Source organism: Eufriesea mexicana, unplaced genomic scaffold (assembly GCF_001483705.2).
Source record: "Eufriesea mexicana isolate 0111107269 unplaced genomic scaffold, ASM148370v2 scaffold657, whole genome shotgun sequence".
NCBI lineage: Eukaryota > Metazoa > Arthropoda > Insecta > Hymenoptera > Apidae > Eufriesea > Eufriesea mexicana.
In genome coordinates this window covers 1,450,729-1,464,334 of record NW_016908821.1, presented here as the reverse complement: position 1 = coordinate 1,464,334, position 13,606 = coordinate 1,450,729, and the positions used below count along the sequence as shown (strand labels likewise).

Genomic DNA, 13,606 nt, shown 5'->3' with positions numbered 1-13,606 from the left:
TTGCAATTAATAATACTTGCACCCAAAGATATTAGCAAAACCAGAAATTATAATCGTTCCAGAAACAAAAAAAGAATAAATAACGTTTGTAAAGTTATGATTCTAAAATATATCTTATCAATCAGGAATACTCAAATTATTTGAATATAAAATTTCTTATGTACATCACATTAAACAATTACATCCATGAAACATATAATTCTACAAACGTAATGTCATTATACTTTATTGTATGTCACTGATATATATACAATAAATGTTATTAACTATGTTACTATTACTATTAGCATAAAAAATACACTATATATTAATCAATGACATATATTTCCGATTTTACAAATTATAATCCCCAAAATGTGAATTGCAATTTCAAAAATTTCTAATATACTGAATTATATATATTACGAATTTAAAAGAAAAATAGTCGTTGTTATTTTAAAATTGACTGATAGAGGATGCGAACTTGTCAAACAAAAAGCACTAGATTAGCGCGAAAATTTTATAATATTCAATTTCACGAAAAAGAGACTAAACTTTAAATAAAGGAAATATAATAGAATCTTTAGTGAAAAATACATTAAAAAAATACTAAAAAAATGAAATTTTGGACGTTTGTTGCAGTTATACTTGTAATATATATGTTCTACAAAGATCAAAAACGGAAAAAATTTTCAAAGCTTTCAACCCAAGTTAAACTGAACTAACATAGTCCTTCAAGGTGCGCGAATGTAGATTATCAGAAAAGACGCGCATTGCAGAATTTGTAACACTTGTAAGAATGAACTTTTTCTACGTGTTTATGTAAAATTAAGTGCAATTACTTCGTGTATCCAAAACATTTATATTTTGTGACTATATAAAAATAGAATTGTTTTTTAAATTGTATTTATTACGAACACGAGTAGCGGTGAATTTTCTGTTATATTTTAATACAAAAATTATTGCATTCATTTAGGTTATCCTTGTTAAGTGAGATGTTATTTATTTTTCGATTCTTTTCCGTAGATTAAACTGTTAATTTTACTTGATGTTAGTTTTCTCTCGTAGATTGTGTTATAATACCTTTTCAACAAGCAGTATAAAATGGAACTAGACCCTAATACTTGGCTAGTTGAATTAACTGAAGAAGATGATGCTCTTCTTAATGAAGCCATTTGTATGAGCACAAATGAATTAAACAAAATAGTACACACTAAAAACGAAGATAAAAAAAGCGAAAATCCTTTAGAAACTAAATTTTGTGAAACTAAGGCACATATCAATAATGATCAACAGAATAAGGAAGATATTAGTTCAAATGTAGAAATTGATAGTATATCTAAATTCAGAGAAAATCAAACAAATAATACAATTAGTGTAAAATATGAAGATAATGTAAAGAATAAACCAGATGATTTAAATAGTTTTCGCAAACGAGCTAGGGAAAATCAAGTAAACAATGAAGATGCAAAAGTTTCTCGGACTAGACGTTATAGTGATTCAAGTTCTACTACCAATTCTTCAGATAGTGGTAAAAGACGTGTTGAATATGAAACAGATCCCAGAGTATTAGCTCGTAGACAAAAAGAAATAGATTATGGAAAAAATACTATTGGTTATGATAGATATATCCAGATTGTGCCTAAGTAAGAATTTCATATATTAAGATATCATTGGAAATAGTTTGTTGAAAAATACTATATTACATATATTTATTTTAGAGAGAAACGTACAAGAGAACATCCAAAAACACCACCAAAGTATATTAAATATAGTAGAAGAGGATGGGATAGCTTAGTAAAGTTGTGGAGAAAACAACTTCATCAGTGGGATCCTCCACAAGATAGCAATAGTACTGATTGAAATAAACTTATGTTTACACTTTACTTTATTATGCAAATATGTCTTTATGCACATCATACTTTCATGATTTTTATATCTGTATAAAATTTCATAGAAATAACAAAACTAAATGAAATATAATGTGATTCTTGATACAATTTTGCATATGAATACTTACATGTATCTAAAATGTTTAATTACTATATAAACTGAAGAATAAAAATTAAATATAACCAATATATAAAATATATAAAACTTTACATTATTATATATGAAAGTTTTAGAACATGTAAATAGGTATTCAAGAAGCACTTAGTAATGGAATACTAAGAAAAGTATTATTTTAAAAACTTTTTACATATATAGAATAACATATATAATTAAATATATATTGTCATTATTTACAAATATAATTTTATGTTGTATAAAATGAAAATCACTTGGCACCACATTGAGTTCCTAATTGTCTTAAAATAGTATCAAGTTTCTGATTTATTTTTTGTTCCATTTCATCAATTCTTTTCATTAGTCTTGCCTCTATGTCTTCAAATTTTTTATCAATATATGTCACAACATCCACATTATTTGATACAGTATTTTCATCTGTTAACTTCGTCATTCCTTTTTCATTATTTTTTTGAATACTTTTATTTTTTGTTGAATTCAAGATATTCATATAACATGATTGAACATCATTTGTGGTATTGCTCCCTTCATTATTAAAAACTAGTTTAGTTAAAAAATTTGTCATTATTTCAGGATTAAAGATTTCTGTTGAAAAATTTTTAGGCTCGATAATTGACTCTGTGAGATACAGCTTTATACCATATATCCACATGACTGAATTTTTGCTTCTTGTTTTTGTAAACTGAAATGAATATTTTTAATTATAATTTTTTATGAATAAAAAATAAATTCTTCATACCTTAATGCTAGCTTCTGTAGCATGTGGAAGAATTGTTGTTTCTGCAAAGTAAACTGAATTATCCTCAAATTCATCTACAATTTCTGCAAACTTTGTTGTTTCATATTCTCCAAACTGTTTAAAAAACTCTAATACATAAGCTTCAGAAACTACAGCGATCTGAGAGATTCTTTGACCATTTGTTAATTTTATATCTAGCATACATGGTTCATTATTAGATTCTGTTGGTTGTACGGATATACATGTACTCAAAGAAACTATGTCTTCAAAGTTAGTTCTGTGAAAAAATTCATAAACAGTTTAAAATAATAAAGGAAAAATAAAATCAGATAATAAATTTAAATATTTCTATTATTTTTGTCTTCTAAAATATATAAATAGACAATATATGTGAAAAAATAAATACATATATACATAATTGCTGTAAAAAAAATTAATATATTTTTAGTATGTAGATACTTTGATTACTTCTTAAATTCTAAAGACGAAATTTTCACTGTGAATGTATCATGAAATTGTTTGTTATTGTTAATTTGCCAGTTGCATGAAACTTGTAAAAAATTTGTATCTAACGACATGGAAGATTCAGTAACTTGCTGATCTGAAAGTTCCATTATACGCAACTGACTAATAAATTCCTTCAACAGATTAATATATATTATCACCGGGACATAAGAATTTATGTTCGTTATTTTCGTAACGTCATTTCAAATTAGATTTAAAACTTATATTAATACATTTCATTTTCAAGAAGGTTATTAAACGTTCAACTTCATTTTAACAAAAGACTTTCTTTAAAAATCTTGTAATTAACAAGTAACGTATAAAAACTGTGCACATCCAGTTAGAAATAACTATTTATTTCATATTAACTAAACACTCAAAGTGATCGTATTTTGATACGTATTAGAACCAATATGACGTACAATGAGAACTACCAATTTACAATGGCGCGAAACATTTTATTATCCAAATAAGCAAATAAAGAACAAAATCAAAATACCAACATTTATAAATATACTTCGCTTAGTTAGTGATATCTAAAACAAAATTCTTCAGTTTATATAGTACCAATATGTAAACATAAATAATTAATAGTAAAATGTATTCATATAAAATCTTAAATGAAGTGTTCACTAGATTAAAAGATGTGACAAGTGGTGGGGGTTTTCAGTTGAAGCAGTTGTACAGAAATATTGAACAGAGCTCTCTGCTTACGAATCGTATTTTGTCTTTACGTGCAGTTAGTTCTTGCAATACAAAAATGTCAAAGTATACAATTGTTATGGTACGTCATGGAGAAAGCGAGTGGAATAAATTGAATTTATTTTGTGGATGGTACGACGCCAATTTATCCGACAAAGGTAAGTCATTTGTCAAGAATAAATTTTGAGGACAAATATCAAGGGCAAAAGGTCAAATGATTTTGGATATTATGAAGTGATTAAGTTTACTTGTTTTAAGGATTTAGATATATTAAATGTATATGAATAAATATGAATGTAAATTACTAAATTAATATGATTAATTATTTATTATTGTATATCTTCTTTATATATTTAAAATTATAGGTAAAGCAGAGGCACTTTCAGCTGGAAAAGCAATCAAGGATGCAGGTCTTACTTTTGATATTGCTCATACATCAGTGTTAACAAGAGCTCAAGAAACTTTGAAAGCAATTCTTAAAGAAATAGGTCAAGAAAACATTCCCATTTGTAAAACATGGCGCTTAAATGAACGCCATTATGGAGGTTTAACTGGCATGAATAAAGCTGAAACTGCTGCTAAATATGGTGAAGAGCAAGTACAAATTTGGAGAAGATCTTTTGATGTACCTCCACCACCTATGGAGTCAGATCATAAATATTATGAAACAATAGTAAAGGATCCAAGATATGCAGATGGTCCAAAACCAGAGGAATTTCCTAAATTTGAATCTTTAAAATTGACAATTGATAGAACATTACCATACTGGAATGATACTATTATCCCGCAGTTGAAGGAAGGGAAAAAAATTATTATTGCTGCTCATGGAAACAGTTTGCGTGGCGTAGTTAAACATTTGGATCGTCAGTTTTTATCTTTTTAAATTAATATATTTTGTTTATGTATTGTATTAACAATTTTATATTTTTTCAGAAATGAGCAATGATCAAATAATGGGTTTAAATTTGCCAACTGGTATTCCATTTATCTATGAATTGGATGAGAACTTTAAACCTGTTGTTTCTATGAAATTCTTAGGTGATGAAGAAACAGTAAAAGCTGCAATGGCTGCAGTTGCTGCACAAGGGAAAGCTAAATAAATTTTTTTAAATTTAACATAAAATTTCTGTATTACAAACAAACAAAAGTTATTAATTTCTAAAGATAATAGTCTTATAATTGAAAAATTATTTCATCATTAAACAGTACATTGAATGTATGTGCAGAAAATATTTATAGAAAAGAAAAACAGAGAAATGATATACAGATTTTATTTTTCAGTAATGTTTCAAGTTTCTACATTGTAATTTATTCACTTAATATTTATGAAAAATTATTATAAAATATAAGAGAAATATAAAATTATTAAAACATTAAATATAATTATTTTCCCTTAAAATTTTAACTGATATTAATACGAACTTTAAAAAATTGTTTTATTTCTTACAAAATAAAAATAAAATTTGAAGTGTAATGCTGAAGCCGTAAAAAAGTCAAAGCGCCATCTGTAACGAGTAGTAAATAAATAGAAAAATAGTAATTGCGTATTTAAAAGTTTGATGGTTTATGATATTTTTTCTGAACAGATAATCATGCTGAATCATTGATGAAATAGTACTTTATATCAAATGCCCACATAATTATCTTAAACTTTATCTTCTACAAACATTAGTCAGTGTTTATTTTTTTATACAAGAAGGTAATCATACTAACCTAAATGTGATAAAAAACGAGTGGTATTTAAATCATAGCATTTGTGCATTAAAAAAGTGTCATTATTTAAAAATGGATTACGTTGATATGAAAGTGGTTTTATTGGGTAGTTCAACTGTAGGCAAAACAAGTCTTCTTGAACGTTTCGTAAATGAAAGATTTAACGAAAGTCTATCTTACCAAAATGTAAGTACAATCATACAATAAAATATATCATGCATCAATTTATTTCTATTAGTACTTATCTAATAAAATAGTTCGAAATTGTTTTCTTAATATGATGCAATATCATGCATAGAACAAATCAAATAATTTTTATACTATATTGCTATAGAGGTATTAAATAATAAAGAATCATTATTTCTAAATTGTTTGTAAATTCTAAAATTTAAATTGAATTATATTAGGGATTACACTGATTTAGGGTATCTTGTTTCTCTTAGTCCGCGAAGTGGAAGGAATATTGTAAAATAAAATTATTAAGATTTCCACTGAGAATCATCTAAGAGGTGCATCACAAAATCATTTAACCCAGTTCCAATTTCCTTAGACTATAGGCGCTGCTTTTGCAGCTAAACAAATACAAGTCAATGGAAAGAGGCTTATCATGGGAATATGGGATACAGCAGGCAGTGAAAAGTAAGTGACTTTCAAAAATTATAAATTTAAAAATGTTTAATACCATAAATTATGTATTTTTAGATATGATGCGATGACTAGAATATATTACCGTGGTGCGAAAGCTGCTGTTATTTGTTATGATATCACAAAATCAAATACATTTCAAAAAGCAAAATTTTGGATAAAAGAGCTTAGAAATATTGAAGAAGAGTGTAAAATATATATTTGTGCTACAAAAAAAGATATCTTGCAATATAATGAAATTCCATTTCCTGATATAAGTGTTGTAGAAACATATGCTGCAAGCATTCAAGCTAAATTTTTTATAACATCTAGTAAAACTGGAGAAAATGTTGGTAAGAATCAATATTACATTTATGTTAATGTAATGATATTTAATATTTATTAAGCCATTTTTATAGGTGAGTTATTTAATGAAATTGCACAGGATTTTATGTCCGACCCAGATAATGTACAAAAAATCAAAGAGACAATTGAAATAAATACTGAACCCAAAGGAACACACTGTTGTCAATAAGTGTAACAATATCAGTATTAAAAATTACCATAATTTTCTTATCTATTATATTTTATGTTATTTGTACAAGTTAATACCATAATTGTAAATTGATATATAGCATACTGTAACTTGACACATTATATGTAAATGTGAGGGAATGTCTTGAATTTAAAGATTATTTTTAAATATACTTTATATTTTATATTTCTTTTGATGTGCTTTTTATTTATTTATTTTTTGTTTTCTCTTGAAACGTGTATGTCTACATTTAGTTAAATATATTACAAAACGAAAATATGTTTCCTAAATTGTAATATTTAACCATATACATTGAAAAACAAAATTTGCTGCAGGGAACTAGTACATTCTCCTAGTAACAATTATAATATAAAATGCAATTATCATTCATTTTATACTTTTTATAGCATAAGCAAATTCAGTGTGACTCAAATTCTAATTTTCTTTAACACCTGTAATAAAAGATATTATAATGAGTGAAATATAAATTAAACAAAAATTTTTAATATATTTGCTAATGTATTGTATTATTAATGAAAGATTAATGAGCATTGCTTACCTGCCATCAATCTTTCTTACTTTATACTTACTTTTCTTACGTTATACTTTAACTATATAACAATCATTTGACAAGATATTAATCATAATTTAAATTTGTAAACATATTTTTCATAACATTATGGTGGTAAAATCGAAATACAAATTTCCTTAACTTTATCATAAACACCAAAAAATATAAAACCGCTAATAGTAAAACCACCGACTCTTGGAAGAAAACCTGCAAATAACCTACAAATATTTATCGATTATTGTTTGTAGTACCAAAAAAGGTTGATAATTTGAAAACACGTTTGTTAGATACCCCTTAAGGCCATTTTCGCGATAAATTTTATTTAACATTATGGATATTTTTACTTCATCTTTTGCGACTGTCATATTTGATAGCATTATTCTAGTTTTTGCAACATCTAAAGGTGTTGTTAGTATTGCAGATATAGCAACTGTAAAAATTAATACTCATATAAAATATCTAAAATATAATAAAATATTTATACATTCTCATTACTTAATATTTTTATTTTTCTACCTGATATCGATCCGCATATAGCACTCTCTAGAGGCGTGCATTCACGTTTCACATGTCTTTTCCAATAGAGTTTAAAATATTCCCAGAGTGGCATCTGAATTAAGCCAAATGGTAAATCTCGTATTACAGTACTTCCATAACCACGATATAAAGTTCTTAGTGGTAATTTATGTGAATCGCTTAAAAGTGCTTGTCTTCTTTGCTTCACTACTTCTACTGGGACTCGAATAAAACATGCAGCCTATTATGAACATTTAAAAATTATTAAATAATACAAAGTTTGACTCTTTGTTTAGAAGAATAAAAAAATATAATTTATTTGATAACATGATAAAATAATAATCATATTTTGAGCTTTCTTCTTCTTATTATTATTTTACAGAATATTGACAAGATATAAATTACCATTTCTCCCAATGACGCGGCAGTCATATGTATAATTGAGTGATATTGATCTGGTATTCGAGGTTGAAATACTTCTTTTAAACCTTCATAAGTTATAAAAAATAGAGAAGCTGAAAAGAATGCTCTTATCATTGTAATGTTACTTTTATTTTTCATTATTATCGAAAAATAAATTTTCATCTTAAATTTACCCGATGGAGCGGATCCTATCATTACGGGACCTAAACCCTTGTACAATTGATTGAAACCACCAGATCTTAAGAAACCATGTTGACTTTGTAATCGCGTTTTAAGTGTATCCAAAGGATATGATATAAAATCGCATGTAGTTCCTGCGAGAGCACCTGACTATCGTAAATTTTTAATTATTTATCTCAGTAATAAATATATATATTTTTGTTAGAAGTTTATTTTTTATTTATGTTCTTTATTCGTTATTATTTTGTAATTATTCATTAAAAATATTAAACGTGTAGTTCTTTCTTAAAAAATATAGTTTTTATTTACAAAAGTATTAATTAATAATCATAAATACACGATATAATAATAATTAAGTATTAATATATACGCCATTTTTAAGAAGAACCTGATTCCTTTCTAAAATATTTGAATGTACAAAAATTGACACAGCTTATTACTACTTACTTTTTGAATAAATTGATTACAGAAATCGTATAATAAATCGGAAGAATAATTTATGTAAGTTTAAATAAAATGATTATCGAATAAACTTCAAGTAAATGTAACAAATTAAAGACTTTTCACGCGTAATCATATTAACAATTAAAGCATACTATTTAGTTTATTTCGTTATTTATTATACAGAAATTTACTTACGATTAACGAAGTAAGGAAAATGTTTTTTGCGCTCGCGGTGGTTGTTGAATTATTTTCTTGTAACATTTTTGGTTAGTACAATACGTATTAACATTATTAAATAAACTTATTAAAATTTAAAACAAAATTAAAAACTAAATTAAATATTTTATACAATTAGTAAGACAAAAATCATAATTTAAATGATAGTTTAACCATCATAGAGTATTTGCTAAATTAACGAAAACAATCACAAATAATATCTATTTTAGAAATTTAAAGTTATTTCGTGTAAATGAAGTAACATAAAATGATTAGACCATGTGGTTATTACATAATGACATCACTTCACAAGTTAATCATTATTTCTTTCGCTACAACCTTTGATTTCACTTTGGTAGTCTGCTAGTGAAAGCTAACCTTATCTGACATATGCCGAACTTCTACTGTCAAAGTTAGGAAAAGCTTTTGTTTTGAAAACAGTTTTCCACTAGGAAGAATAGATGAAGATACGTGACGGAAAATTACTAGCAATGATATATATAGAAAATTGACGCAATTACGTCATGAAATCCGTTTCATACAGTCTGAAGAAATTCTTGGCTTTTGTATTTGCTATGTTCCGATTAGTCAAAAGCGCGAAGGAAATTTCTGAAAAATGATCGGCTTGATGTTTTAGGTACTGTTAAAGTGTTTACATAACCTTGAATTTCATTGACACTCCTTTGGGCGGGAATCTCGAAAGATTTATATTTCCATTTGATCATCCACAAACATGTCTCAAAATATTTTAAAAAGCAGCTTGGAAAATGCTTCCTTCAATATTATATTTCAGGTATTACACCAACATAACAACTATTAAAACTAGCGTATCTTATACCAAGAAATATCAGTTTCTATATATGAGAAAACTTACATCATATTTATAAATACAAATCATATTATCATTATTGATAATTATAGTTTATTTATTTGTTTGAGAAATTTTTATTAATTTTATTAATATTTGAAAATTTCCTAAAAAATTTAAATATATGTAAAAAACAATTACAATGGACTTCTTTTCAGATATTAGGCAGAGGAGTTACTTTTGTTTTAAATGCCTTTGTTGTTCGGTATGTGGGTCAAGCTGTCTTAGGAGTCATAAATGTGAGACTACTATTATTGGAATCAATGATTTTATTCCTATCTCGAGAACCATTCATGAAAGCATGTTTAACTAATACAGCAGAGCATAATTGGGCTCAAGTTGTAAATTTATTATGGCTAACGTTAGTCTTTAAAATTAATTAATTATAACATAAATGAAATCTACATAAATACATGGATTACAAATATTTTTTCAGGGTTCCTACATGTTTCATAATGTCCCTAATCTTTGGATATATTTGGCTTTTTATTTTATCAACATCTGAAGCATTACCATTGTATTACACATTTGCAGTTTGGGCAGTTGCTTTGTCTTGTATAATTGAATTATCATCCTTAATTGTTCAACTGGTTGCTAGTGCATTTTTATTTGTTAGATTGAAAGTAAGATTTTGGTTTAAAAATACTGAGGCTATAATATCTGTAGTATTATATCTATAATATTGAATTTTTTAGATTATACTTGATACTATCATGATTGCTATTCGTACTATAACATTTGTTCCATTGATTCTTCGTAATCCAGAGAATGCATTATTAGCATTTGGTGTAGCTCAACTAGTTGCAGCAATATTTTATACTACTAGTCACTATTTATACTTTTATTATTATATTAAGAAAATTAACAAGTGTAAGTTAAAAAGGAGAATGTCATTGAAAGACAGTAGTGATGAATATGTTGTAAGAGAATTTCCATTTAAAACAATAATGGACTTTTTACCTGGGCAATTAGCAAACAAAGTATGTACTAAGTTAAATCCTTTGCGTATTATGTATAAAAACTGTTATATTTTAGGAGTCATATATAGATAAAAAGTTGCTTATTCTTACATGGAGTTTTTTTACACAAGGATTTTTAAAACAAGTTTTAACAGAAGGAGAAAGATTAATCATGACAGTAATGCCAGTATTAACATTTACTGAACAGGTATTTAATTAATGATAAAATGATAAGTATTGTATTCATATACATTACCTTTTATATTTGATTTTAATTCTACATTTAAAGGGAACATATGAAATCATAAATAATTTAGGTTCTTTAGCAGCAAGATTTATTTTCCGTCCAATAGAAGAAAGTGGATATTTCTATTTTACCCAAATGATAAAACGAGACAAACCACTGAATGATCAAAATCCTGTACGTGTTAAATGAGAAATTTAACATGCATTCATACTCTACAATTTATTAAAAATAAATTTTTTTTAGGTAAAAATACAAGAAAGTGTAAATGTGTTAACACATTTGTGTTCAGCTGTTATGTCAATTGGTTTAGTTATTTTAGTGTTTGGACAATCATATTCAAGCACATTATTATGGTTATATGGTGGCATTAAATTAACTTTGCATCTACCAGTTCTTTTAATGCGAGCACATTGTTTAGCTGTACTACTTTTGGGAATAAATGGAGTAACAGAATGTTACACTAATGCAACAGCTGATAGTGCAACTATAAACAAGAGTAACTTGATTATGATTTATGAATCGATCGTGTTTCTAAGTGCATCCTATTTGTTCGCTATTTGGTTTGGTCCAGTTGGTTTCATTCTTGGAAATTGTGTGAATATGAGTTTAAGAATTCTGCACTCTACTATTCTTATTAATAAAAGATACAAAGACACAATGTACCGTCCATTACATGGATTAGTGCCAAAGCCTATGTTTTCTACTTCTCTTCTAGTAGCAGCATTGGTCACCAATGTATCTCATGTAAAAGAAGAAAACTTTTTATTTTTTTCTGATTTGACAGAAAATATTGCATTACAGTTTGAAATTTTTGTTTCAGGCTTACCTTTTCCCAGATGAAAAAGTATTGCACTTAATTATCGGAGTAATAATGTTTATGATAGTACTCATATCCTGGATATACGAGCATCATGATTTAATTAGGCTTGGTACAAATAAATTTTATGACAGGAGAAATAGACACAAAAAAAGTGACTGACCTTAAATGTGTTGTTAATGATGCTTTATTAATATTCATCTATAAATTGTCTACAAAGGTGCTATAATGTAGAACTTTTATATACCTTGCAAAATTTAATAATTATGTATTTTCTATATTGTTATGATCAAAATCAAGTAAAAGTTCTCAATGAAAACACTTTAAAATTACTTATTTAAAGTTTATATATAATTAACAAAATAACATAAATATAATAAAGTTTAGCATAAATATAATTAATATTGTTAATTTGAGTACAAGAACTATCTTATACAGAAACATCCGTATAAATAGCACCTACTATTGCACCTTGGCGTTGTATAAGGCATTTCCTATAAAATAATTTATAATGTTTTTAATATTAATTTAAAGCGACTTTATGTTTAAAGACATGTTGAGTTTCAAAGTTGTTTAATAAATTTATTGGTTAATAATGTTATGCATTAATCTAATTTTAATTGTGCTAAGACAGAATAAAATAAGTCTTTTAACACTACCTGTTATCATTTTGGAGAGAGATAATTGGAGCTGGTGATGTAGGTTCTAGTTTTGCAACTTGATCAGCAATAGCTGCAATTATTCCTGCACTATCAGTAGATGCATTTCCTTTTGCTAAAAATATTTACATAACCTTTACTTTTTCCACTATCTGTTTCTACTGTTAAATATACATATATATGTAATTAAAAGAAAGAAATACCTCCTAAACATAATCCAGCATGATCAGCCAAGACACAACCAATAATACCTTCAGTATTATTTCTAATAACAAATATTAAATTTAAATAATTTTAATCATTAAATGAACAATTTTAATTTGTTTATTTCAAACTTTTATTATTTTACTGAATAAATAAAATGAATAAAAATTGTAATTGACTACATAAGGTTAAATTTACTACATCTTTACAAATACAAACAACATTGATGTAAGTATTAAATGATAATAAAAATATTATGTTTTGTGAAAAATTTATATTAATGCAAATATTGATATGAGTAATCACTTTATTATAAATATAATATGAAATCTACTATTAAACTTACACGTCATCTAATATTTTTTCTAAATTCTTTTCCATTTCAAAGACCTAATTAAATTACAAAACACACTTGCACAAATAACTGATGCTATTACTTGTTAAAAAGAATTCAGTTTAATGTAATTATTATAATCACACAGTTTTGTATACATTCACAAGATGAAACATTTATTCTGCAACAAGTTTAATCGAATCATTCGATACATCGTATTGGTTTGCACATTCTTTATCGATTGTGGTTACTAGATGGTATTGTAAAGAAAAATATTTCCATATATTTATCAAATTCATTTTATATACAAAAGTATATAAAATATACTCTTATCATACAGTAGT

General features: G+C 26.0%; 7 protein-coding genes across 9 annotated transcripts; 4 read left to right on the top strand and 3 right to left on the bottom strand.

The window, feature by feature from the left end:
• Nucleotides 1–700: 700 nt before the first annotated feature.
• Nucleotides 701–1,842, top strand: Slbp (Stem-loop binding protein). 2 transcript variants are annotated; one of them, XM_017898338.1, is made up of 3 exons: nt 701–772; nt 1,048–1,625; nt 1,701–1,842. In XM_017898338.1, exons 2-3 carry the CDS (start codon nt 1,084–1,086, stop codon nt 1,840–1,842), a joined length of 684 nt encoding a protein of 227 aa, XP_017753827.1. In that variant the 5' UTR covers nt 701–772; nt 1,048–1,083. The 2 variants fall into 2 exon arrangements, with proteins under 2 accessions (XP_017753827.1, XP_017753826.1); XM_017898337.1 differs by lacking the exon at nt 701–772 and adding an exon at nt 895–969.
• A 415-nt stretch (nt 1,843–2,257) lies between these two features.
• On the bottom strand, nt 2,258–3,360 carry LOC108546268 (uncharacterized). Its single transcript, XM_017898257.1, has 3 exons — nt 3,215–3,360; nt 2,747–3,023; nt 2,258–2,689 (listed from the first exon to the last, which is right to left on the bottom strand). The coding sequence occupies exons 1-3, from the start codon at nt 3,358–3,360 to the stop codon at nt 2,258–2,260; spliced, it is 855 nt and encodes a 284-aa protein (XP_017753746.1).
• Nucleotides 3,361–3,881: 521 nt separating this feature from the next.
• On the top strand, nt 3,882–5,196 carry Pglym78 (phosphoglyceromutase 78). The gene is made up of 3 exons (XM_017898278.1): nt 3,882–4,110; nt 4,318–4,815; nt 4,886–5,196. Exons 1-3 carry the CDS (start codon nt 4,011–4,013, stop codon nt 5,050–5,052), a joined length of 765 nt encoding a protein of 254 aa, XP_017753767.1. The 5' UTR covers nt 3,882–4,010; the 3' UTR covers nt 5,053–5,196.
• A 485-nt stretch (nt 5,197–5,681) lies between these two features.
• Nucleotides 5,682–6,824, top strand: LOC108546267 (ras-related protein Rab-24). Its single transcript, XM_017898256.1, has 4 exons — nt 5,682–5,851; nt 6,216–6,304; nt 6,368–6,642; nt 6,709–6,824. The coding sequence occupies exons 1-4, from the start codon at nt 5,738–5,740 to the stop codon at nt 6,822–6,824; spliced, it is 594 nt and encodes a 197-aa protein (XP_017753745.1). The 5' UTR covers nt 5,682–5,737.
• Nucleotides 6,825–7,251: 427 nt separating this feature from the next.
• Nucleotides 7,252–9,988, bottom strand: LOC108546285 (S-adenosylmethionine mitochondrial carrier protein). Of its 2 annotated transcripts, none has more exons than XM_017898290.1 (7): nt 9,836–9,988; nt 8,508–8,664; nt 8,317–8,426; nt 7,912–8,152; nt 7,687–7,825; nt 7,415–7,613; nt 7,252–7,276 (listed from the first exon to the last, which is right to left on the bottom strand). In XM_017898290.1, the coding sequence occupies exons 1-6, from the start codon at nt 9,845–9,847 to the stop codon at nt 7,502–7,504; spliced, it is 771 nt and encodes a 256-aa protein (XP_017753779.1). In that variant the 5' UTR covers nt 9,848–9,988; the 3' UTR covers nt 7,252–7,276; nt 7,415–7,501. The 2 variants fall into 2 exon arrangements, with proteins under 2 accessions (XP_017753779.1, XP_017753778.1); XM_017898289.1 differs by lacking the exon at nt 9,836–9,988 and adding an exon at nt 9,154–9,230.
• Nucleotides 9,890–12,227, top strand: LOC108546284 (protein RFT1 homolog). The gene is made up of 8 exons (XM_017898288.1): nt 9,890–9,967; nt 10,201–10,403; nt 10,479–10,665; nt 10,738–11,022; nt 11,078–11,209; nt 11,291–11,422; nt 11,492–11,992; nt 12,069–12,227. Exons 1-8 carry the CDS (start codon nt 9,908–9,910, stop codon nt 12,225–12,227), a joined length of 1,659 nt encoding a protein of 552 aa, XP_017753777.1. The 5' UTR covers nt 9,890–9,907.
• A 260-nt stretch (nt 12,228–12,487) lies between these two features.
• On the bottom strand, nt 12,488–13,400 carry Lamtor5 (Late endosomal/lysosomal adaptor, MAPK and MTOR activator 5). The gene is made up of 4 exons (XM_017898353.1): nt 13,275–13,400; nt 12,928–12,989; nt 12,725–12,839; nt 12,488–12,559 (listed from the first exon to the last, which is right to left on the bottom strand). The coding sequence occupies exons 1-4, from the start codon at nt 13,307–13,309 to the stop codon at nt 12,496–12,498; spliced, it is 276 nt and encodes a 91-aa protein (XP_017753842.1). The 5' UTR covers nt 13,310–13,400; the 3' UTR covers nt 12,488–12,495.
• Nucleotides 13,401–13,606: the final 206 nt, after the last annotated feature.